The 25,810-nt window shown below is 33.3% G+C and overlaps 1 protein-coding gene and 1 long non-coding RNA gene across 2 annotated transcripts in view; one reads left to right on the top strand and one right to left on the bottom strand.

Annotated features, from left to right (window-relative positions):
• timeout (circadian regulator timeout) overlaps positions 1 to 17,472 on the top strand; it is a 250,148-nt gene extending 232,676 nt beyond the window's left edge. Inside the window, exons 21-28 of the mRNA XM_069116096.1 lie at positions 9,976 to 10,075; positions 11,149 to 11,283; positions 14,306 to 14,512; positions 15,347 to 15,631; positions 16,155 to 16,253; positions 16,631 to 16,783; positions 16,954 to 17,067; positions 17,158 to 17,472. Of these exons, the coding sequence (XP_068972197.1) occupies positions 9,976 to 10,075; positions 11,149 to 11,283; positions 14,306 to 14,512; positions 15,347 to 15,631; positions 16,155 to 16,253; positions 16,631 to 16,783; positions 16,954 to 17,067; positions 17,158 to 17,378 (1,314 nt within the window). The 3' untranslated portion in view covers positions 17,379 to 17,472. The remainder of the gene's footprint in view (positions 1 to 9,975; positions 10,076 to 11,148; positions 11,284 to 14,305; positions 14,513 to 15,346; positions 15,632 to 16,154; positions 16,254 to 16,630; positions 16,784 to 16,953; positions 17,068 to 17,157) is intronic.
• Positions 10,976 to 18,625, bottom strand: LOC138181379 (uncharacterized). Its single transcript, XR_011173497.1, has 3 exons — positions 17,699 to 18,625; positions 12,811 to 13,002; positions 10,976 to 12,737 (listed from the first exon to the last, which is right to left on the bottom strand). It is a non-coding gene; the product is annotated as an uncharacterized LOC138181379 (long non-coding RNA).
• Between the last annotated feature and the right edge of the window lie 7,185 nt (positions 18,626 to 25,810).

Here is a 25,810-nt window from a genome sequence, read left to right as displayed (position 1 = left end):
TAATAGAGAGTATTACTTTTCACACGTATGTGTTGCTACCTGTATGTATATATGTTATAGCAAATTCAAGATTTTAATAATAATCCTTCGATTAATAAAAAATTAATGCTTAAACACGTATATGAATAACATCGATATTTAATACGAATAAAAATTTACTACAAAATAGTAGGTTAAGCTTATCAAGAAAATGTAAAAGAAATCTGTTTCTAAAAGATATAATACCATAACACGCAAATTGATTTAAATCCCTCTCGCTTTATAGAATGAAAAAAAAAATGATTCTCTGGAGATTTGTTGTTTTAGCTGATATTTACATAGATATTGAAAAATTTTCAATACGTTTTATAGAGTTTTAAACAAATCGGTTTTTGACCTACTCTATATGGATGTTTTATATATCGTCAACTGCTTCCCTTCCTAATACAATATCTTCTACACGGCGGAGATCTCTTTCAGACATTTCTCCAAACTAAACTGAAAATGGGGGATGAAAAATCGTAAAGTTGGCGAAAACTGCCAACTACATAAAAAATATTAGCTATATTTGGCGAAGATTATTTTCATCATGATGTATGGAATCCGACGCACCCTACGACTATAATTCTCTGGGTCGTCAAAGAATAAATGCTTGCGCGTATCTTGTAGTTTCACTTTTTGCTGAATTTCCATTCCAAACTCCCATTTGTAGCGTAAAGAATCGAATTAAATCCGTAAGATAAAGTATAAAGCTAAATCATACGTCTTTCCCTGCTTCATGGTTTAAAATAATAAAAGAGAGTCAGTGACTTGCGACTAAAAAAATTATTTCTTGCCACTCCATCGCAACGAAGTCAGTGACACGCGTGTGCGCTCGTTATCCCTTCGATAATCGATCAGATTTACGGGACACTTGCAACCCACGCGTTCTTTCAAAAACGTATTTGAACAAGCAAAGTCGGCTAGCCGATCTCGACGCCTCCCTTGAACATAACACTGACAAGATCAATGATTTACGAGGAGCGCGAGAAAACGTAGGGTAGCTGAGGCTCGAAAATAAGTTTCTGGACTGGCGTCGGTGACAGGCAGAACATATGCAAAAAATGGAGCCAAAGAATTGCTGCAGCAACTGTAAATTCTCGGGAGACAATTTCTACGAGGAGCTTTCTGGAGACTCCTTTTCTTTCCGGCCTCCTGCTCGAAAAGGAGGTTTCTCCGTTCCTGCGTAGATCACGACTTCCGCTGTGCCAGCAAGACTTTTTTCCTCTTTGCGACTACTTCGTTCGGGGATGGATGTATCTCAAGATTTTCCCCCGTCAAGTATTCCTTTCCGGTATCTCCGCATACTATGGAAAGCTATCGCTTTGTTTGCGCTTTCCTATCCAACAACCGTATGAAGATTTTCGGGAGGAAGCTAGACACATAAATAGACGGCGGCTCCCTTAACTCTGAATGGATCGTCCGTATACGGTCCCTGCTGTCTCAGTCTCCGCCCTATTGGAATCGTTTCAAAAGTTGACAATTAATATATTGAGGGTATACCTCGCGTTGTATTCAGCTTACAGAAAATTTATAGGAACCACATTTTGTACTATCGAACAGTACGTATTATTATGTGCGTATATACACGCGCATCGACATAATGCGCATTATTTCTTTGAAAATTCTCATTTACGATCTTTCGTTCCTAGAAAAATTTATTTTCTTATAACCATTTGAATAAAATTATGAAAATTTGTAAAACACGTGGTAACATTTAATATTTCCAAAAAGGTATATCAATAATTTTTTTAATAAAAAATGAAGTACAAGAAATTTTTTTAATTTCGACATCAGAGATTACGTGTGTACATATATCTGTTTTATTCTCGAAGACAATAATTAAAAATTTATATATTGTATAAATTAACTCTGATGAAAAGGATGCTGTACAATTATATTTCTTTGCATTCGCTTAAAAATTTAATTACGTATTATCTTTAGCTGAAAATTTTTCGATTTATTCAGAAATACTACTATAATATTTAATGTTTAATAAAATACAATCTTTCAATTAAGCTAAGATATTTATTGAATTCGTTCGAAGCCAAGTTCAATTGTGATATTCTTTTTCCTAGCTTGTTATGTTTAAATCGGTAGAAAATATGCAATGCTTTAATATACTAAAAATAAATCGTACGAATCAGAGAGTATGATTATTAACATATCGTAATTTCATCGACAATAATTTCCTGCGCTGTCACTTTGTAATTACAGACATAAAACGATTACAACGTTCTAGTAATTCGTCGGACTTAAGAGATATCTAGACTACAAAACACGATTCGAATTCATTCGTCTTAACGCCAATGCAGCGAAAACAATTTTAACAGCATTATTCTTTGACGGAGAGTTGTAATTCACTGGTGTCTTGAAAACGCGGCAATAAATTTTTCCCTTGCTTTCTTCAAATCGCGGCAGTAATATTAAAGTTTCCGTTCACGAGTTTCCATCGTGGCTTATTCGTTCGAGCGCGTTATTTCCCTTGCCACACTGCACCCTTTCGTAACCCTCGAGAAACTATCGCTTTGTTTGTCCTTTTGCCTTGCGAGACACGTATAAACATTTGTGTCAAACGCGAAAGGAAGGCGAAGTACGCGCCGCGTAAACTTAACGTTCCGCTTTCTAAAATTCATAACGAGAAAACAATTTAAGATTATTGAAACCTTGATAGTAGCACATAATTTTCATCATTTTCTTTTCTTTTCTTTTTTTTTTTCTTTTTGCCATTGAACCTTTAAGGAATTCACGCGCAGTCAATAAATATTGACAATGATATTGTCGATTTAGCTTGACGATATTCTAAATGGAAAATCAAGAAAGAACGTGCTTAATCATAATAATTTTTCCTTTAGAAACCATTATACGTATACGTATAAAACATAGGCATGATTTGGAGTTTGGAAATGATATTCACATCTGAATTGCTTCTAAACGATGGAACTGTTTATTTTAGTTACTTTAGAACGAACTGGAACGCAATTTCACAGCTTCTGTAAAGTGGTAGAAATTTTCTTGAAAAGATAGGATACAAATACGTAGGTATAACGTATTTCCCTATCCGTTGAGTAAAAGTTAGCGGTCACTGTGTAATGCTTCACCACTGCACTGGTAGGAATTTCAAAGTTGAAATGCGATGCTCAACTTCAATCCGTTTTGCTCGTGCTCTGGCTCTCAGAAACGATGAGTATTCATCGTAACACGAAACGTGAATGTTCTTTCAGTTAACGCTATGAATATCGATTAAAAATATCGTACTTTGATCGCACACGGTCAATATAAGTCCATCTCCATGGCATATCTGTATGCTCGGATTGTAAAATTCCTAGATTTTTGTCGATATTCGACCTTAATTTCTCAATATCAATCGTACCGCTCACGAGCTGCTTTATAAATTAAAATAATTCTATTTTTTATGCTAGTACACAGCGAAATAGTAGAAAGCATGCATTAAGGAAGAATGAGACGAAACGTTTTTTGGATTTTAATTAAAGTATGATACATTTCAAATCATCGTATTGCACGAATAATGAATACAGGTATTGTGTAGTTTTTGAAAGAACAATAAAGACCAAGAATGTAGTCACGACTTGCGACTAAATCATTTGAATGTACGGCTGTGACGAGAGCAGCGCAACCAGAGGGATAATAGTTCATTTTCAGCCGTCGCAACAATGGCTATAGAAAAGATTATTAGGGGATAAAAAGGCTTGTAAAAAATTAACAGCGAAACGCGTAGACGCGGCGATTTCAATGAGTTTTGTTATACTGATATTCGTTTCCCTCTTTCCGCGTGTCCTACTACCTTTTGAATAATCCTTTATGCGACAACTTTTCAAACTAGTTACAATACGATTTTAAGCAAAACCTTTTGAAACAAGTGACTACCGTTTCATGTATTATGTATTACATAGCCCGAAAACCAGAATTTTCCGAGCTTCAAAAAGTGCGAATGTAACGGTGAAACTTTGAAGAAAATTTACATGAAAATGTACGTTGAAATGAGATCCGCTATTTGCATGGACGTTAAATTCATACATAACACACTTTTAAACACGTTACTTGCTAATCGAATAAAGCACTGAAAAACTGTTCGCATACATTTTTTAATTATTTATTGCACTCATTAGAAACTTACGAATTTATTTATGCATGCTAGGGATAATTTTTTTTCAAAAGATTGACATACCTCATTTTACATAAAATATTATATTTATTTTCAAAATGAATCACAAGTATGATTGTTACTGTTGTTATTATCATAACGAGTAACAATTAACATTTTAAGATACTTCTTTATTCAATGAATTAAATTAATTATTATAAATAATGTTCAATTTACCAGAAATTTTATTAATATCGATTCCATCGCAATTAGCAGAATATCATATATATTATTTTAAATACATAGCTGTTGTATCAAATGACAAGTTGAAATTATTGATATGAATTTGAACATATATTTCAATTCTTTTTCTCTTTCTATCACGCTAATACATTTTCATTTGTTTGTTAAGGTAAACCGTCTAGTGCACTAATTAATATATAATCTTGCTATTATTAATTTATAATAGCAATCACGAATCTGATTTTTAAGTATTCGAATTCAATATCGCTGGCAAACATAAGTTGAGACATTGTTTGACACTACGTTTGGGAAAAGATTTAAGAACGTTTCTTCCTGGCTCTTCCATATCGAATCTATCATAGTTTATACCGAACTCGTTTGTTAGTAAGAAAATAGGCGATTTAACTCGATCCTCTTCGTTACATCCTTCTGTTTGTCGAAAAGCCATCGGACAACATCGCGGGAGAACACGTTATAGCGATAATCTTGAGACATTACCTGCTTTAAGACGGCAAAGGAACCTGCAAGCACGCGCGCCAAAGAGAAATAGAAGGAAAGTAAGAACGATGGATGGAGGTAAGGCGACGATATATCTGAGTACCGTTAAAACGGTATTACCCCACTTCGAAATTGACGATTAATCATAGGTGTGCACCCGCTGCTCCGCCAGGAGAGGAAGCTGATTGCCCTCATACCACTCATTCAGACGAGGACAAACTTGCCTGCTCAGGATATTATTGATTCCTTGACGGATTTTTACGAACAGATCCCTGTACAGCTGCCCTTTGAGAATTTAATGAGCGAGTGTTCTATCAGCGTGATGTATGCATATTATAACGAGGAGGATATTGAGAATTAGTTAGGCTGATGGTATTGAATATCGTCTATGTTGAGTGATTTAAAGGTTTCGTTTTATAATTTCGATAGGAAATGTCGATATAAATGTACTTGTTTTATATTTACATAGTGGATATATGTATATTATTTTGTAGTATTTCTTTATTATTTTTATTAAGAGCATTAAAAATTATATCTTCGTTTTAATAATTTCTTGAGATATAATGTCTGTTTCATTCATTTGTTAATAAATAATATTATTATTTCGGAATATTTCGTACGTGACTTTAGCACTTTCCGGTTATCATTTGCTAAATAATCAATAATAATAAAATTAATATCATATTTATTTAATCTTTCATACGGGAGAAAACGTTCGATCAAGGGTTATTAATAATTGAAGTAAAAACGAAATTAATTAATATTATACATTATGATATACTATACCAAATTTTTCTGAATAATAATATTTTTATTCGATAATTAAATATTTAAGGAAGTAAATGTATGAAATTTATAAAACAATATAAAAACAATAATTCTACTAATTTAATTTTGCCATAATCAAACAATATGTCATTAATTACGCTATTATAGCTTTACTTGAGTTTCGAAGAAAAAGGAGTAGTTTCGTTAATTTTACAAATCTGGTAATTAGTTGTTTCTTAGGAAATACACAGCTGTTAGGAGAAAATGGATTGATTGCTGTTTCACCCTTAGCAAGCGGCGATTGGATTACTTTGGATATTATTGATTCCCTAACAAATTCCTTCCAGAAGAATCTCCCGAAAGTTTATTTCACGTCAAATTAATTACTACAATTGTTGTACTTTAAACTAAAAGCTACGTACAAATGATCTGGAGTCTAACTCATTTTTTAATTAATCGCAACTTTTGCAGCACTGTCGTATGTTTGATAAAATTATTTAACACATTTACATAATTACTTAATTTACACAAAACAAGCGTGAACAACAAGTGAGAGGACAATTAAACTTTCTATTTTAATCTAATCAATCTGTATATAATTATTTTTTATATGCAAACATAAAAACCATAAAATAAATTAAAAATTGTTATATACAACATATACCATATTATATGCAAAAATTTTCACTTTAATCACTTATCGGGATAATTGCATAATTGTTTAGTAGATTTGGTATTTTCTATCCTTCCATCAGCCTGCAATGTGCCCATTAACAAATTAATACAGACTAACAGAAATCAATTGCTGAGATTTCTGCTTGTTTAAGTTTCAACCTTGAAGAACATTTTCATAAGATGCTAAGACCACAGTGAAATGCGTATTTTTCTATAATTATAAACAATTGCCAAGATAAACCTAATTGGCTTTATAACAATAATATTTACACAGACCTTTTTACGTAGACTTTTTGTATAACTTACATAATTTCAAAACAGATCCATCGCTTATGATATAATTAAGCAGGCTCACGTCTTTTGTTTATCCCCATAAGTGAATCTAATCTGACACTGGTATAAACTGCAAAAAATTAATAGTATTTTATAGCACGATAAACACGAAATCGCACAAATGAACAGCAAGAAGCAGCGGAAAGCGAATGAAAAAAAGGATGAAACGTATTATTGATTCGTCGACAAAATCCATGAAAGGGAGACTCGTGAAAGCGTTTCATTTAAATAATTTCATGCGTGGATACCCTTCTCCCTTCAAAACTGAATGAGGGCAAGCTACAGCTGGCTGTTCATTTGACATTCATTTAGTCCGTGAAGTCGCGCGATGCGACGCGACGGCCATTTAGGACACCAACAAGGATCCCTGTCGAGGGTGAAACGTAATCGTTGGAAAACGAGCGTCGTATTTTTTCCCTTTATCTCCTTTTAAGGGAACAGGGACTTAGGGTCAGGAATTAGACAGCAAGCATTCTCCGAGACCTCATTTGCACAATAAATAGCTGCTTACGTTGTTTTAGTATACCTACGACTACATAATGTGGGTCTTATCAAACAAATGCAGAGATTGAAGGATTTGCAAAATCCCTATCCAGAAGTAATGCTTTCTCTGGATGAAATTTACTGTATCTTATCTTTCATTAAAAATTATCTGTTGCTACCATCGCTCACATTATTGCAGTATCGCATTTTATGCAAAATAATCGACGAATGAGTTACTAGGATAGCCTCATTCATCTTTATGATATCCTATCAAATTCAAAAGTTTCTTCGTGTTTAATTCGCATATTTTTCTATTTAAATTACATATTTAGATGCCCTGATTTAACATTTCTGATCGTCGTATTGCATGAAGATATCCTTTCGAAGAAGTTTATTGATTAAAATTTTCTAATTATACGTATCGATAATCGATTATAACAAAATTAAAGTAAAAGTTGAAACTTTCATTTCTAATTCTAAATTATTGCAACGATTTAAAACAATATATATATATATATTACAGTAGTATGAAACGAATCGCAGAATTATACATATATGCAATAATAATAACAGTGGAACGTACAAATACAGACTGAAGTGCTTTCCATTACTACCTTGTTTTCGAGAAAACCAATTTTGAAGAATCATTAAAGTACGCGTGTAATTGACTGATCTGTGCTGCGACCTTTGCCGATGAAATTACGTGAATCAATAACGTAGCTTCAAAAATATCGAAAATCTTGGTAAAACGAAACGAAGAACTAATTATTGCGTGTTGTTCAATGTTAAAAACACAGCTAATGGTAAACATTCATGAATCCATCATGCGAAAAATGTAATTTTATATTTAATAGTAAAAACAATAATTCCTCTGTTGAACGAATCAATAAATCAACGATGAAATAAAAAATATTTATAAATGTGTGTAATATTTGTTGCTATTGATATTCTTAGCGGTCACATACTGAAAAGCTAAATAAAAATATTTATTACATATATAATATAGAAACGTCTGAATCTCAAAGGAGCCATGCGTAGAAACAACGGGAAAGTCGTGAAATTCAGTGAGAAACGATGAAAGATCATTGAAAGATGTCCAAAATCAAGATGTTCTAAATAGAAAATTTCTTGATCAAGAATTAATATTACGTTATCTTAATGCACATGTGCGAAAAGCGAACTCTTATCACAACTCTTGTCAGCCAGAATTATCAACAAGAATTACGTATAGGCATCAGAATTATTTAAATTTTCTTGAGAGATGCCGCGGAATTGTTATGATCGTTAAACTCTTCTTCATACCACGGCTATGTTTTACACCTACAATATTACATTTCCAAGATACTTACATGCTTCCTTCGTCTCATGTTTCTTCTTCGAAACAACGCCACTCTGTCTTATTCCTGCTATTTTTATTTCTTGTAGCAATTTACTTTATATCTCGCTGCTATTTGCTATTTCTCGTAGCAAGCGCGCCTGTTCTCCTGCTTCAACGTAGCCACCGCTATAGTTCACATACTCGCGCAATCGCATTTCTACTACATTCTACATCAACGCGTAGAAATTATATACAAATCATTTGTCGTATATTTGTACACTTATCGTTAAATCAGCTACCCATCCGCACGGTATTTGTTTTTATGACAATTTATTGTTTATTATCCTCTGTTTCAACACCATTTAGGAGTTGAATTTCAAAAATTACTCAGACGCGTGTTTATTTATTTTTAATAAGGACTTTGTTTGCCGGATTTCACATTGTCAAGTTAAGCGACACGTGGGATATGGATAATCCCTAAACAAAAATTTGTTCACCTGTTTTACCCCTTTAGGGTTTATATTTACAAAGATCTTTTCAATCCTCGTGTCTATGTCATAAAAAAAGCATATTGTTCAAATTTCACCTTTCACGTTTCTAAGTACAGTGATTTGGACTGAGCATTGATGAGTGAAACAATCAGCTACTTTTGCATCTTGTATATGTAGCAGTGTGAATGTTAAACGCTCGAGTGCCAACTAGAAACTAGTATCACCACTGTGTGCGATGACAGTAAACCGCGAAACAAACTATGTATTGGTTATTTGCCTGGCGTTGTGCGTCATATGTTTACCAAATTTAAACATTTTGTATCATAACAGTAGATGGTTGATGGTTGGGTAACAATGACGGAGTGCTCGTCGTTAGTAACTGACTACTGGGGTATCTAGCATGAGCGGCAGTAAACAATTATCGGAGGCACGGCACGGCTATGTAACCTGCATCCGGTTATAAAAAGAACAGAACGTTATACATAAAATAGCTGGAAGAATTATTGGAACTTTCTCGTCATTTTTCAAGAAAATGCTGACGACTAGAACACGATATGATAAAATGAATTTGATCTTGAATTTCGAGCAAAAAATATATATATAAACCATACTTTTTTCATTTATTTTTGTACTAAAATCGCCCCATGCATGATTGAACTATCAGTCTAACAACTATCATTACGAACGACATGACATAGGAGAACTTTGTTTCTCAACACGCGACACCTGTAAGTGCGAAATCTTGTTACCATTTTCGGTCGTCATCGTTCAGCATCTGTGAAATTTAACAAATATCATGACTTTCATACAGTGTCTATTTCAGATAAATACTCTCGTTGCAATTTAATTGTTGCCTTCATCGAATGATCATACAAATCTTCAACGATATCCAGCAAACTTCCTCATTCTCACTGTTATCTAAAAAGTTTCTTACTCCTTAATAATTACCGCAAAATTCATTAGCTAAAACTCTTTACGGAAGGACCGTGTATATAAGAGCAACTTTTTACCTTAAAATTAAAAAAAAAAAAACATTGTTTCAGACTATACGAAACGAGGTACAGAAGAGACTTCCAAAGGTATGGTCCGAGGACGAGATCAGTCAGCTTACGGAACTTTGGGAACAACTGAAGCAGGACGATGGTAATTTTTAATGAACAGTCGGCCTGTTGAATTTCATAAGTGATGAATATCTCAGAGATACAATATAATTTGGCGGAGAATGCGCGGGGTCTGGCTGACCGCGCCTTGAAACAGTTGAAGAATTTTGCGAATGTTCGTTCGGGAATTCATTAGCACCCGTGACGATTCTCGAAATTTAATTAAGCACCGAACATCGGTGACGGCTGGCTGCTGCTTGCAGCAATAATTCGGACTCCGTCGGGACGCCGAAGAATAATATCCTTTCAGACAGAAAGATTTTCAGAAGTCTTGTAAAACTTGCTTCATTCTCGTGCGTTTACCCCGCTTCCCATGGTTTTAACGCTCAAAATTATTCTCAGCCCACCGTGCTCCATGAAAATTCCCGAAAATCAACTTCGTTCTTTTCTCTTTGAAACTTTGATAATATCATTTTTACCTCGGCTACGTCCCGTGTAAAATTCTGGAATTTCATTTATCAAACTATTACATTTAAACGTATCACTATAGTCTATCGTTTTTCTCAATAACGGGTATAAATTCACTAGAGAAATGATATTATAACAAAGCGCAAGAAATAATAATAATTTGTAAACTAGATTTATACATATTTACGTTAAGTATAATCACTCACGTGTAACAAAGTGCATCATTCGATGTTCTTATCACGTAGATTATGTACTCTCGTATGGACGAAAGCATCAATCTATCAAAGCTAAATAAAACTGCAGTATTCTCAGTTGTTCTCAAATAATAGTTAGATATTATTTCAAAAACTTACCCCAACAAATGAAACGTTTCATTCTCAAAAATACACACACATTATCTGAAACGAAGTAAATTATTTACTATCTAATATTTAGTATTTTAATAGAAATGGTATCTTACTCGGCTCTGGTTACATTACTTTTTAAATATTATCGAACTACGAACAAACATCCAATAATTTTATCGAAAGATTCCATGTAATTTTCTAAATTTGACCTGTTCCCTTGGCTTTCTATCGTATTGAATCAACATTTCATCCCCTCGAATAACGAATTAATACCAATACGATTTATGTTGTGTACATCCAGATCCCGTGGACTTGATCTTCAATGGGCTCACAATAAAGCGGCCGAAGCCAAAGATCAAGGAGAAGCTTTTGGAATTAGGATTGGCCACGGATCGCAAGGAGTTGCGCAAAAAGCGATCCAGAAAAAGCAACCACGGTAAGTGTTCACTTTCTCTTTTTCCGCGTTCACGTTCTATGGCCGGTTACCTTTGCCTCTTTTCCCAGCCTTTTCTCCGGTCTCGAGCGGCTCTGAAGCAGACCTTGTTCCGGCCAATCCTATCCCATTCCATTCGCATCTGTCTTTCTTACCATCCTTAGATGCTGCGTCTATTCCCATTCGATCAGTTCTCTCTGCTAACACGATTGCCGGCGACTGCACGCTGTGAACTCGTTTTTGGATGGAGCAAGTGACGCTTGACGGTGAATTAAGGGAAGTGAGCAGCAGCTGAGATAAATATGGCGAGGAAACCAGAGACGAGATCAATTTGTACAAAATCCTCTTGTAGAAGTTTCTTTTCATTGGTTATGATTGGAAACATTTTTTTTTTTTTTTTTTATCGATAACATCAGAAGCAATAAGTTACAGAGATAGAGTATTTCTTCTTGTTTGACCTTTGGAAAGCTGCGATCGTTGAATTGAATTTCAAGTCGTAATATACAATAGAATACGTCACGAAATACCTATAAGTAATGAAATCGTAAAAGATTGAAATGATCGACAGTAGAAATAAATTTGATAACGAGAGAAAGTTTAAGTAGGAAGATTGAGGCATTTCTACAATTTCCAGAATTCTAGTTGCACGATAAATACCACTTCCTTTCTCTTTTTCTCAATACAATCATATATCTTTTGTATACATTATTTGATGAATTTTTTAATTCTTCATAAAGGAATATTAAAATACTTACGTTTGCCAAAGATTAGTTTAAAAGAGAAATTTTAAACCTAATAAACAAATACAAGACAACTACGATTCTGCATAGACCAATGCTGAAAAAAATACAATATTACTTAGCAAGAAACAAGTAAATTGTAGTTAGTATTATTATATCTTCCCATTTTTGTCTTATCTTTCATTTATCTTACCTCCGCCAAATGAAAATAACGATATCTTGTTATTACAACATTTATTCTTATCCCATTAAAATAACCCATTCAATGTGTACAATTGTTCAATCTATTTAAGAAATTATTTCCTACAACTATTTCAAACAAAAATTTCAAACTACTAAAATAAGAATATCTTTCACACTTAGAATATCTTTTACATTTTCATGAACGGATCATGATCAATTACATGCCAAATGAACACACATTTAACTGGTTCCACGAGGCATGCAAGAATATGTACGCAGAAGGTACGGTTGAAATAATATTTGCGTTTCTAGTTCCGAGTTCTGCAGAAGCGGCAAAGCGGTTCATAACAGAATCGTTGCAGAATACAAATTCTGTTATTTAATATCGAAAAACGCGAATTCCAGTCGTGGTTTTCCTGCTCCCATGCCAATATCACTCGTCCCTGTTCCCCATTACGCCGCAAGGAATTTCATATTTATCATTGTTATTGTTTTTCTGTTTCCCTCCACGTCCGCTTATTTGTATTCAATGTACTACGATAGATCGCATTCTAGATATATAAGGTTAGGAGATGAAGTATAAAAGCAAACTTTTGTCTCGGCTTACGTGCTATTGAAACAACGTTTCCTCGCCTCTATCTCATCGCCTCTTCCTCAAATAAGATTTCGCAAGCCGGAACACCCGGTATGTTTCCCGATGCTACGGTGGATCTTAATATCGCATGTGCGCCGATCGAAACACTTTAGGAACGCACGTGAAGACAGGAAATATTCTTGATTTGCTGGAAGATCGACACTTCTGAAAAGATGTTGAAGTATCTGCAGAAATGATCTACCTCTAAAGTTATTTATATTTTTTTAATGTTTCTAATGGCGAATATTATTGCTTTTAATTTTTTCTTTAATTCATATTAATAAAATTAAATTAATAAAAATCATAGAGTTTTTCATTTTACGTGTATCTTCTAGTGAATTTTTGTGTACGTTTCGAAAAAGTACGAAAAAAGTACGTCCGTATTCTCGCGCTGTTCACAGTCCACGGCTCGTAATAATAGACAAAAATTTTAAGCATTTTTTGTAACAAATCACATGAACAATGTTTTATTGATCGTGAATACTTGAAAGATTTTCGAAGCCTAGGGACTAGCAGTTAAATTGTAAAGGAAAAAGGTACAGTACACGGTGATGTAATTAATATCTTCTCTGACTCTATCTAAGAGTAATATTCTATCGTAAAAAATCTCAAATCGATACATGTCAAGCCTATAGCAAATTAATTACATGTTCATTTTCCACCATGCAAACTCCTTTTCTTTGCGATTGTACTTCACGAGCAACTCACAACGAGATCGATTCATTTATTATTTCCCACTAATGTAATACAATATTCAAGTTTTAATTTCTTTTTCTAAGATTCTTCGAAAACTGTAAATACAGTAAAAAACTATGGAAATATCAACGAGTACATCTTGTTTTGGATAGTTGCTAGAATATTTTAAGAACTCGTTGCAGCGTAATGCGCGGATATGTAACGTAGTTGTCTATGGTCTTAACTCGAGCATCGTAGTTTCAAACTTCTTGTACTCCTCCGGCTTTATGATGCATTGATTCACTACCGAAAGGCAGAAAGAATTTTCAAATTTTCAGAATCTTAATTAAGATTCTATTTCCTCCCTACCATTTTAATATATTTCCTAATATTCTCTTTCGGTTCCTATTACTATTGTGCCTTTTATCGTTTTCCTTAAATTGCTATATTACTTTGAGATAAGATATCGCAAAATAATAAATTTGTATACGGATTAAATAAACGCGATTGCAAAAGCGAATTAACAAACAGCTTGAAGGAATTAAGACGAAATCTTAATTTTTTCAGGAAAAAAGTAAACAAAAAGATATTAATCTAGAAATATTGAACAATATATTTCTTGACTAATCACGATTATGGTAACAGATTAACGCACATAGATCTATATTTTTATGCAACTTGACTTTTGTATCATGAATGTATGTATTTCAAATACATTTTTCGCAAATGCCCGGAACCGAGAGAAGCCATATCGAAAAACGTTTATATTCATTTCCCGTTACTTTGTAAAAAGGTAAATCGTCGTGGGAAACGCAGTCTGCCAGTAATTCCGACGAGGATGAAAGTAGCGACGAAGAAGCTGGGAAATCCTCGAGCAATAGGAACGTGGCTCCCAATAAACCAACGAACAAGGGAAAGAAGAAAAATGCGAAAAAACAGCCAACGATGGTTTACACGGATGCACAATTATCCGGACTCTTGAAGGATGTCATCGAAAAAAGTGAGTAATACCGTATCACTCCCTCTTTCGTCGATTTTACACGGTATGGTCTCAGTGATTTATGAGAATAAAATTCAGGGTAGATACTTGGAACATTATGCTCTCCTCTTTTACACCAACGAACAACGAATGTGTTTCGAGGGCGCGAAAGGGCAGAATGATCTGCAGTGATCGTTCAAGAGTGAAAAGAAATAAAATGGGAAAAGTAATGATTTGTCAAAGAGACCCCTGTTTGCGGTACAAATGTAGCACGCGAAATACCAGTTTATCCCCATGGATTTTGGCAAAGACATGGTTACAGAACGACCCTGTAGTTTTTTATGTCGAACCAATGTGCTTGTCATCTATCACAATACCATTGCCTTCAGGCAGTGACACAGGTTTCAATGACACTTGGGGCAAAATTAATCTCTTCAACTTTCCACTATTTTATCACATGATTTACATTTAAAGTTTCTTCAAAGATTCAACAATATAGGGAAACTGTTTTACTGAAAAGATCTCTTATAAGAAAAGATTTCCAGACAAGAATTGAAGACAAAGTTACATATTGATTTATAAAATCTTAATCGAAATATTGCAATCGAGATAACGAGAAATTAATAGATTGAAAGAAATGGTTGAGTTGTTCATGCGAAAAAGTAATAAACTAATTTACTGCACGAGTTCATTATTTATTATTGTCTAGGAAAAGTTCTAGTGTTATATCCAACATATTTATTCGAATTATCAATATGAAAATAAATTGTTCTTATAATTTATTTCAAATTCTTTGTATTACTAATATATTCATTCTTATAGATAAACGTAATAATAGACATTTTGATAAATCAGATATGAGCGACGCTCTAGAATGGATCAAGGAATCCCTACTAGATGTCCTGGACGATCGAGACGAGGAAAGCTGCGAAGGTATCCCCTTAGTCCCGCTGACAGATTATTCGTCTGCTGCGATGGATTCACCAAGCTTCCAGAAGCTTATTCGAGCTATGGGATTCACACCTCCTGCTGATGAACAAGAATCTTATTGGCGCATACCGTCTAATATGCCTAGATCGATGATTCAGAAGCGCTGCAATCTTATCGAGTCTTCGTTGGCAGGAAACTTCATTGCCGAAGGTATTTGTCTTTTCTCTTTTGTATACATAACTATTTATAGAAAATAAGAACACTTTTGATTTGTATAATGCTGTAGGATTAAGCATTTTATTCTTTAAGGAAAGAAAATGGACGTGTTATTGTTAGAAGGAAGAAACTGTTTAATGTGACTAATAGAAATTTTTAGTAACAATTATATAAAAATAGAAGTTATAAAAATATGATATTACAATAAGTATTGTATGAAATTATAAATTCATTCAGTCATTAATACGATTTTCAATATCTGCAAATATTTTGAAATTGAAATTTAAACGATAGATTGTGTGTACATATGTAGCTAATCTCTTCGTTTTCTAAGTTTCCCAAGCAATAAAACAATATTTTCAATTACTTTTATCAATTTTCATTCGGTACGATTAAAATTCTTTATATCATTAAATCTAATAATGATTATAAACTTTTAAGACAAATGTGAATACGCGTGTAATAGATTACTATGCACTACATTTGTTTAATATCTCCTTTTGTATTTTATAATCAGAAGCAACATCGGCGAAGGTGGAATCTGATAACGATAGAAACAGTGAAAGCGATGATGAAGACGTTTTAGAAAATATTAAAAAATATTTCACCTCTAAAGGTACGTAATTTTCATAAATTTGCTTACAATGTTTAATACTAATACTTTATTGTACGGTACATAAAAATATATTTATTAAAATAATATTTACATACAGGATTTTTATTTATTATTGTGTAATTCTAAAATATTTTACGTTTAACTGATTTATAACATGCTTAATATGATTCTAACTGTTTTTATTCCCTCTTACAGCTTAATCTAATTTTTATTATAATTTATATAATTTAATAATAGGATATGTACTTATAACGTAATAATGGAGTACCTACTGTTTCTCGAAAATTTTTCTAAACATATGTACATCTTTTAAAGATATCTGTAAAATTAAGTAACGTTGACTATCAGCCGTTAAATACTTTGTTGTATATTTTTAGCTGAGCCACAGCCATCAACTTCCCGCGATTCTGACATGGAAACTAACGTTCATTCTATGCCGAAGCCATTAAAAAAGACCACAATTCTCTCATCACCGACTGAATGTGATGTAGAAATGAAGGAAGCAAAAGCAAATGACTCACAGCCAGTCGGTACGTATTTCTACATTCCAACGAGACAACTATGTTGAGGGGACCTTCCTCTGCCCTCTGTTGAGGGAATCAGTTAAACATTTTGAACTTCAGAGTTTTACCAGCAAATCTATTCGGCAATTGATCAATATCTCAACCAAATCAAATCTAATATTCTCCATTAATTGTAGAAAAATCAAAATCTGGAAAGAGAAAGTTTGATGGACGTATTATTGCATTTGATGATTCGTCTGACTCTGAATTGGAAATAAAGACCAATGCCGATGATGCTGAAGTGGCTGAAGGTAGAAAGAAAACTAACAGCTGTATAAAATGCAGAATATAGGAAATGTTATATTCTATTTTATAATTATTCGTTATTTGTAAATTTATAGCAGATGACGGGAAAAGACCTCGATCCGATGACGAGAAAAATGACAGCGTGAAAAAACGTCGTCTACTGGATAGCGACGAGGAAGAGGAGCCACTAACGTCTCAAGCTACCAAGCAGAAAAGCATTAAAACGATAATTAGTGACGACGAGGAAGAACCAGCGCAAAACCAACGTAATCAACACAGGTCAACTCATAGAATAATTAGCGACGATGAAGATTAATGGAAGAGAAGACTCTCGTACCTTTCAACATTTCTATTTCACTCTTTGCTATGTGTTTTTATAATTTGTGAAAATAAAGACAACCTACCCTCCACCATAACATTGCACATATTTTTATTCCCTGCATTAAAAGGAATGTAAAGATTATTTTATATTTAAGTATATATTATTATATAGTTCAAAGTTTTGAGAAAAGATTACTATGTAATTTAACAAAAAATTAAAATTTTCAGAAAATTGAAATTCAAAGTCGCAGCTCTGTAGCCATTCAAAGCTGAGCAGCGCTGGAGAAATGACACAAACGGTGAAAATGATCTTACCGACGTATGCGAGGGTAAAACAGTTTAAGGTGGCTATTTCCAAGATTCTGGCGTTCATGACCTGACAAAGTATACCGCTGCAGTCTCCTTCGTCACCTAATATGCCCTCACAGGTAATTGGACGCACCCGGGGTACACTTCAGGGTGCCAAGAAAAACAGTTCCCGAAAGGCGTCCACATTTCGCCAAGTAACTACTAGGCGCACATGAAGGTATAAGAGTCGCAACGTGTCCTGCGCATCGTTACCGCGCATCTACCACTGCGCCATCTAGGTCACCACATAACCTTCTTTCTCACGTGCAATCCGGTTCCTTGGTTGGCCAATGTGGATGACTTTACGTCTTTTGATGGGCAGGTGAGGAGTCTTGGCGAGTGTCAACGATACCTAAGTAAGCACGCCATGTATCGAAATATAATCACGGCCGAAGACTAGCCCTTTACGTTTTTCCACACGCCTTCAACGACGCGACCGCGGCTACGTTCGTACGACGACGCATAATGTGGCCACAAGGACTTCGCGAGCCGCGGATTGATTATCAGGCGCTCATGTTGCGATAAGAACTATGAATAACATTGCATGGATTACGTATATATATATATTGCTATCTAACCTCTGTTTCATATATGTAGATATAGATATACATATGTACATATTTAAAACGATGGTAGTAGAATCAAGTGAATACATAGTGTTATGTATCGAATCTTGATTACGAGCATTTTGAATTGATTATTCTAGCGTTTTCATATTTTATTATTTTAATACCTTCAGTCTTCTAACATTTGTATTTTAATGAACTTTCCATATTTTTGAGATATTATATCAATTGAGCTATTATATATTTTATTAAAATAGAAAATATCGTATTTATACCTGTTATGCTTAAGAAATTATGGCACAGACACGTGTGTGTTATTGTATAATATTTTGTACGCACAGCAGATAGTAGTTACAAGAAAATGGTTTGATTTATATATATAATTAACATAAGTTCTCTTTACGGGAATTTCTCTCTATATATGAGATGTAAAATAAAACATGTCAGTTATATCAGCTTCCGAAACTTACATCTGGAACGACAAGTCGTTCTTTACCTTTCCATAATACATTTAACGTTAATAAAAAAGTGATCAACCATTACAAAACTAATAGAAAGAATGATTGAACATGGTTCAATGGCATAGTTTTTAATTTACAATTTAACTTATATTTAGTGTTACAAGAAGCAACTTTTCTTAGAAGCACGCTTAATTAAAATCATATGCGGTGAAAATGAACGCTTGCTCGATTCAATAATAAATATATTATTATTATGCTATATTATTATATATTGTATATTATTAGTATAATATATTTGTTTTATTTTATTTATCAAATTCGCATATGCAAACATACGTGTTATATTATTACTATATTTAAAGCTTTATAATTAGACTAATATTAGACTAATATTCAATGAAACAAAATGTACGACACAATAAATTATACAAAAGCGAAAATTAATTCAGTGATACGGAGATTAATTTATTATTCTTTAATTTCAATCTATTGTTATGTTATTTATTATTATTTAAGTAGAGTAATTTTCAAATATAAATATCATGTAGCACATTCGTAAAACGTAATTACTTACGTATAAATATTAACAATTGACTACTGCAACAAACGTAAGAAAATACTCCGATGTCCTCCGATATGAACTAGTAATGCAATTTTCTAAGAGTAATTAATACATAAGAAAAGGAATTTTGAAAAATCTTTTCACTACTTATACCATATAGCATTGAAATTATACAAATTTAATGAAATACTGACAAAATCGATACCTATGCGTCAGGAGTCTCGTACAATATTCAGATTACGCCTTATATAAAGAATACAATTTGAATTTAAATTATTTGCTTGCTTCAAAAGTTCTTACGGGTATAGGGTATCAGAAGTATTATTGACGATTGCGTCAATAGAGATTCCGCAAGGCCACGTGCATTCTAATCACAACTTCCAACTATCAGGCTTGCATGAAGTACGTAGATGTCTGTTTATAGCGTGGTACACTGGCAGATTGACGTGCCAGAAACACGTGGCTATAGTACCAGGAGCTCAGGAAAATAAGGGAGCAAAGCATAACCTATCTGGATCACGTACTCTCCTAGTAGATGCGCGGGCTCCTTATACGGTTGTAGGCGGATAGCATCCTCTCTTTCTCCCCTCCATACCTTCTGGCCCGTTTCTAACAATCTTGATAATTATTATATCACATTTAGTATGTACGAGTGAGTGAATTAATGATCGAGTGGATAATCTACTGCAGTCGAACATGAGGAATGAAGCGTTTTGATGATTTTTTAATGATTTTGTAATGGAAGTAGCCGAGATAGGTGGAACAATGGAAAATTACGGTACATTCAAACGTAAAGTAACTTCTAGTTATCATAAGTAGTGTATATATGATAAACCGAGAGCAACATTCTTAATATTTATCAGTAACCAGAAATATTGTCTTACATGCTAATTGTTGTTACATGCTAATTTTATTATCGTATTTTTTTAAATCATTATATGAGACGATCAATTTGAATAGTTTCCTTCGACTATTCATTCGTTTCAATTCATTTGTAATACAAGTAGATCGCATCATATCTATGTATAATTGAATGTAACTTAAAAATCTGATATTATACATGGTATCAAAATTATCGAGAAATGGGTATCAAACAATGATTTAACGGATGATAAAATGCGTAAAGTGTAATAGTGCCCATAATTCAAATATTCATTCAAATGAAATTTTTTCAATATTATATAGAATACATTTTTTAGAACAAACTTTGCAGAAAAAATTACAAATGTGTGTATATATATACATATATATAAATATATATACATATATATAAATATATATATATAAATGTTACAGTAGAAATTTTAATGAGCCATGTGTAAATATTGAATTTAATTTATTTCAATTTAATATCTTTTAATAATTTATATCATAATTTTTATTCAATTTAAATCGTATTTATTTAACGATAGAAAATAATACAATTCATCTTACGAGCATTTTGTCTTATTATTCGTTGCAAGCGGCTGTATTTTTCATTATGATTGTTTTTAACGAATAGTTTATCCAACCTGTTACGTAAAAATGGCGCCTTCACAGTAATTGGTGGTGCGTCACGTCGTCGCCGCGTGTAATTCGTGCTTCCATGCGCGCCAACTGCGCGTGTCGTCTACGAGTTGTCGTCTTTGTACTAGAATAGCATGACTTCGAGTAGGTTGCTACTTCTTCTCTGACTAACGAAAAGCGTATGCATTCAAACTTACTGATATAGAAAATAGATGAGAAGTTGATTAGCGTGATGACATGGGGACGAAGGAGGCACTTATCTCTGTCGATCACTGTAATATTTGTTTATATAATAATTATCATATTGTCTTCTTTGTACACATGAGTTGTAAATTGTTTTCTTTTACAGTATGTGAATGGCGGAAGCGTAGCGTAAAAGCATCTGTTCGTTGTATTACGCTCTTATAGAATGATTTATATGAAGTAGGTTTGACGATGATGAAGACACATGATGATAAAACAAATGTAGAAAATAGAAAATTGTATAATGCGTAGATATAACGACACTGACAGTCTTGGATATAAATTATCTTTATCTTCCGTTATTTATGGATATTAAAAGAATCAATGTTTGGAATTGTGTGAATAATATTCGTTGTAACGCTTTGAATCTTACCTTCTAGATTTTAGTTCCTTCTTTTCAAAAACTCCATCATTTCTTAAACACCCAGAATTTACCTTCACCTAAACTTAGCTTCATAGTTGAAGATATACTATTCATACGTACAACATTTTTGTGAGTCACGAACAAATTATATACCTAAACAGGGAAGCTTTAAATGGTTTTTACAGAATATGATACGCCGAATAGTCCATTTTGTTTAAAAAGTGATGTTAGTCTAACACTTACTTTTATACGCAAGTTATAATAAAAAATAATCCTCTAAATATTCCAAATGAATATCATCCATTTCGTATCGTCAAGCGATTATCTCCTGAATATTTGAATACTAAATGGAAAACCCGAAGAACACGATGTTTTGCGTTATTTCATCGCGTTCGAACTCCACCGCGAATCCTATTATTATTATTTTATACGTTGCCCCTTTTCTTTGACAGCATATATCTGTATCTGTTTCTTGCATGATTGCTCACGCACCCTCATATCAGCCTGTCTTCATGTTTATCACAAGTTCACGCATACCTACGAGTCCAGATATCACAGCGAAGCATACACGAAGCATCGTAAGCGCGGCAACTGAATTCATGCAGGTGCTTTAGTACTGGCTTGGCCCGCGTTTTTGGAGGTATCGAACGTTCCTCCTGGTCCCTCCCCCTTTGCCACTCACCTCCTCCCATCCTCATTCGATGGTCCCGAACAACTCTACTATGGTGATAGTATCCTACCTCTCGGGTTGTCCAGCGCGTTGCCGAAATTTTCAGATGATTGATGGCTATTGATGTCCGGGCCAACCCTCGATCCACTTTGCTCCGTAGATTTCGCAATGTGAAAATATTTCAGCTAAGTGTTTCGTTGTGTGCCAACCGATGTCTATGTGTGCGTGCTGTATACGAGAGCAGAGACGACTCTAGCGTTTCTGGATCTTCGGGCTAACTTTGGATATTTTGTTTCGATTTTTCTTCTTCTTTTTTCAGGCTTCGTTTTCTCAATAATGGTAAATCATTATTTTTTATTTCTTTGTCAATTTTTGTTGTTTATTTATTTAGGTATATGCGTGTGATATTACGTTGAGCTTGTTTTGCATATTCTTATCTGAGAACATGTCGTGAATGTGTAACTAGTCATAAGTTTTACATTACAGTTTTTATCGTTTTACTTCGTATTTTCAATCGATTTTTATATTGTACGATTATAAGGAACTTCTTTGTTATAATTTATATAGTTTATATAAAAGGTTGCAAAGTTATACTATGCTTCTGTAAAGATGTCGCTTTCTCTATGATATAGTGATAACTCTAAAAATTATGCGTATATTTAGCAATTGATTTTGGTATCGTGATGTTATAAGAAAAGTAACAATTGAAACGACTTAATTGTTTTTCTTAATCGCGGCGAGATAAAAACGTACGTATTATTTAAATAGTTTTTAAAGACGAGTATGTATAGGTATTGCGACAAAAATTATCTTCTTGAAATCTTTTAGATACATTACATAATTAATATAGTTGAAAAATAATCTTCGAATACAGCCAAGACGTATTTATCATACGCTATTATGTATAGTATAATATTTATCATAGATGTCTGTTATATCTAATTCCAATTAAATAGCCAAAGCAATGTTATGTCCAGGAAATGTTTATGTAATTGAATCGCGTCTTTTAAGGATATACGAGTTTGATTTTTCACGTGTTCATGTGAACAGTGTACACGTCATTTTATGAATGATTTATTAATATATTAGTAAATTATATTGTATGCTTAATAAAATGCAAATTTCTTGCGTGATTTTTATAAAAACATGAACTACCATTAGGAATGAGATCGATTTCAATGTACTCGTTTCATGGAATTCGTTTACTATTTACAAAAAGTAACGTGCATTTCATTTTCTGTACTTTTACACAATCCTTGCACTATATCGGTTGATTTCGAACTTCAGGTGTCAGAGAAAAAAGTTGTTTATTCGCTTTAAGACAATTTCAAATACTCAGAAAAACTTACACTTTTATAAAAGCAATAATTCTGTTAAAAGAGGCAGCTTTCTTTCAATAGTACGTTGAGTAGGGATCTACGTTTATTTAATAATTAAATATTTTGCTTTAACTAATACCTAATCCTTTATCGCAAGATATAGATATAGCATTGCTTCGGTAGAAACAAACATTTCATTTTTTTTGTTTCTCTCAAAGTGCTTGTACTCTTAACAATCAATACAGGGAATGATCGTCGCGAAACATTTAAACTGACAAATTGCCTTTTCACATTTTCTCGAAGCATTAAATCTGAAGCATTGAAGGGTTTAAATAAATGAAGCAACAACCAACGAAACAGGGATTGCAAAGCTAAATACTTAACTCGATTTCCTGGTCCTTTCAGGGTGCAAGAGGTAGAACCTGATTTGCACCGCAGACCATTGCGCACAGTGCAACATTTTCATCGAACTGCAGCTAGCGAAGGGAAAGGGTAAGGGAAAGGGGTGGTCGAGAGGAGAGGGTAGGACCGAGCGTCGATGAAAAGGTCAAAGGTTCCAGGTGTGTTTGCGTTTCGTGCACTGGTGTTACAGGTGCAGCCTCTTCCGCGGCTCTGTTCGCCGTTGCATCAGCAACATGTGTGTTCTTTATTAACAACAATTAACATTTATCCATTGTTTAAAAGCCGGTACTTTGCGTATCGTTTGGTATTTCGATTCCGCTTCAGCTCGGGGATATTCAACGAATTGGTTGCAGTAGAACACCGGTGGACCTCTGAAAGTCGTAGGCCTAAATCGTTCATTATTTATTGTTGTAAAATTTACAGCAAAATGTAAGTTGCAAAATGAATTGCAGAACTCACGTTGTAACGCTCTGTAGATTCCGTTACATGTACGCTTCTCACGTTGCACTCTATAGTATTTAAACATTAAGTAAACAATTTTATATTTATTTTACTTTTATCGATACGTATGCGTTACATAATTGATCGAAGTTATCAAGAAATTAAATTATTGTGTGTAATTATATTGTATTTATATTTTTATACAAATAATATTGCAAATACCTCTAATGTTTAAATTTATTATTCGTTCACGTTGCAGATTGTAAATTTCATTAAGAACGCGATAATAAAAAGAATTCTGCTGCTAGGTGATCGGGAGTAGTAGATAATACAATATTATTGATAATTCAGGTAATAATATTTTATTTGTTGCATTTAATTTATTACGAACCTATTGTATTATATTTTCACACTTCCGCAATGTTTAATGTGTTAAACGAGTTATAAGTATGATTTAAACTCATTAACCTCCTATTTGCTGCTGATCGTGTATGGCTTATAGATTCGTTTAATCTACTTTTTATAACAAAATTTCTTACAATTTATTGTTATCTATGTTTACCTTCGTATTCGCTGAAAAGGTTTTAACACAAGCTGCTGGCCGCTAAGGTTACTGGATAATAGGAGAGTATCGAGAAAACCTAGCATGAACATATAAAATTTACATAATTAATAGTATGAAATCGTGTAGTTTGCTTAACATTTAATTTGACTTCTTATAACATATTTATAAATGCTATAGATTTGTTATATTCGCGTATATAAAATAAATAAATAAATAAACAATAACTCGGGGTAAATAACTGAACTTCCATTGTTTCTTCAATATTATTAATATATAATTATCGCTTAAGTAAATATATTCTACAACAATTAGTTTTTAATTAGCTAAATTAGTGTTCCGATGAAAATTCATATTTTGATGTACTTAATGAAATAATTATTTAAATTATGTTCAAAAACGAACTATTTTGTTAATTTGTAAATAAATCGATAAATAATTACAGCAATCCCAAATATATTATTATGTATAAATCTTTCATTAGAATATATACACGCGTGTTCTTATTATATAAGTGGTAAAATATTCATTAGAGATATTACACGCATTAAATAAATAAATAAATGTAAATAATAACATATTTAACAATTTAAAATGAAACTTTTCAACGATTTCACCAATCAGAGTTTATTTAATTAATAGAATAATTATTCGATAAAATTTATCGTATGTTTTTTGTGCAGCGGCGATTGCAGCTTGATCGACCAACGCGTTGTTTCTACTTTCCCAATCCTAAAATTTACCAGTCTCCGGTTATGTTTGATGCACCATTATATTTTCGATTACGGTAGGTTAGTTGCATCTATGACATCACGTTCTTACTAAGAATACGTCACAAAAGTTATAATACGTCAGCCTTCGCTACTACGTCAGTTCGGAGAAATACTTTGTCTCGTATGTTAGCGATGCCGTCACTCACAGGCTACACCATCACGGTCGATCACGTAGATCTTTCTTCAGCAGCTGCTGAAACGCTCGTTGAT

This window comes from Bombus flavifrons, chromosome 7 (assembly GCF_040668555.2).
Source record: "Bombus flavifrons isolate JBK064 chromosome 7, iyBomFlav1_principal, whole genome shotgun sequence".
NCBI classification, from domain to species: Eukaryota; Metazoa; Arthropoda; class Insecta; order Hymenoptera; family Apidae; genus Bombus; species Bombus flavifrons.
This window is presented reverse-complemented; position numbering and strand designations above follow the sequence as displayed.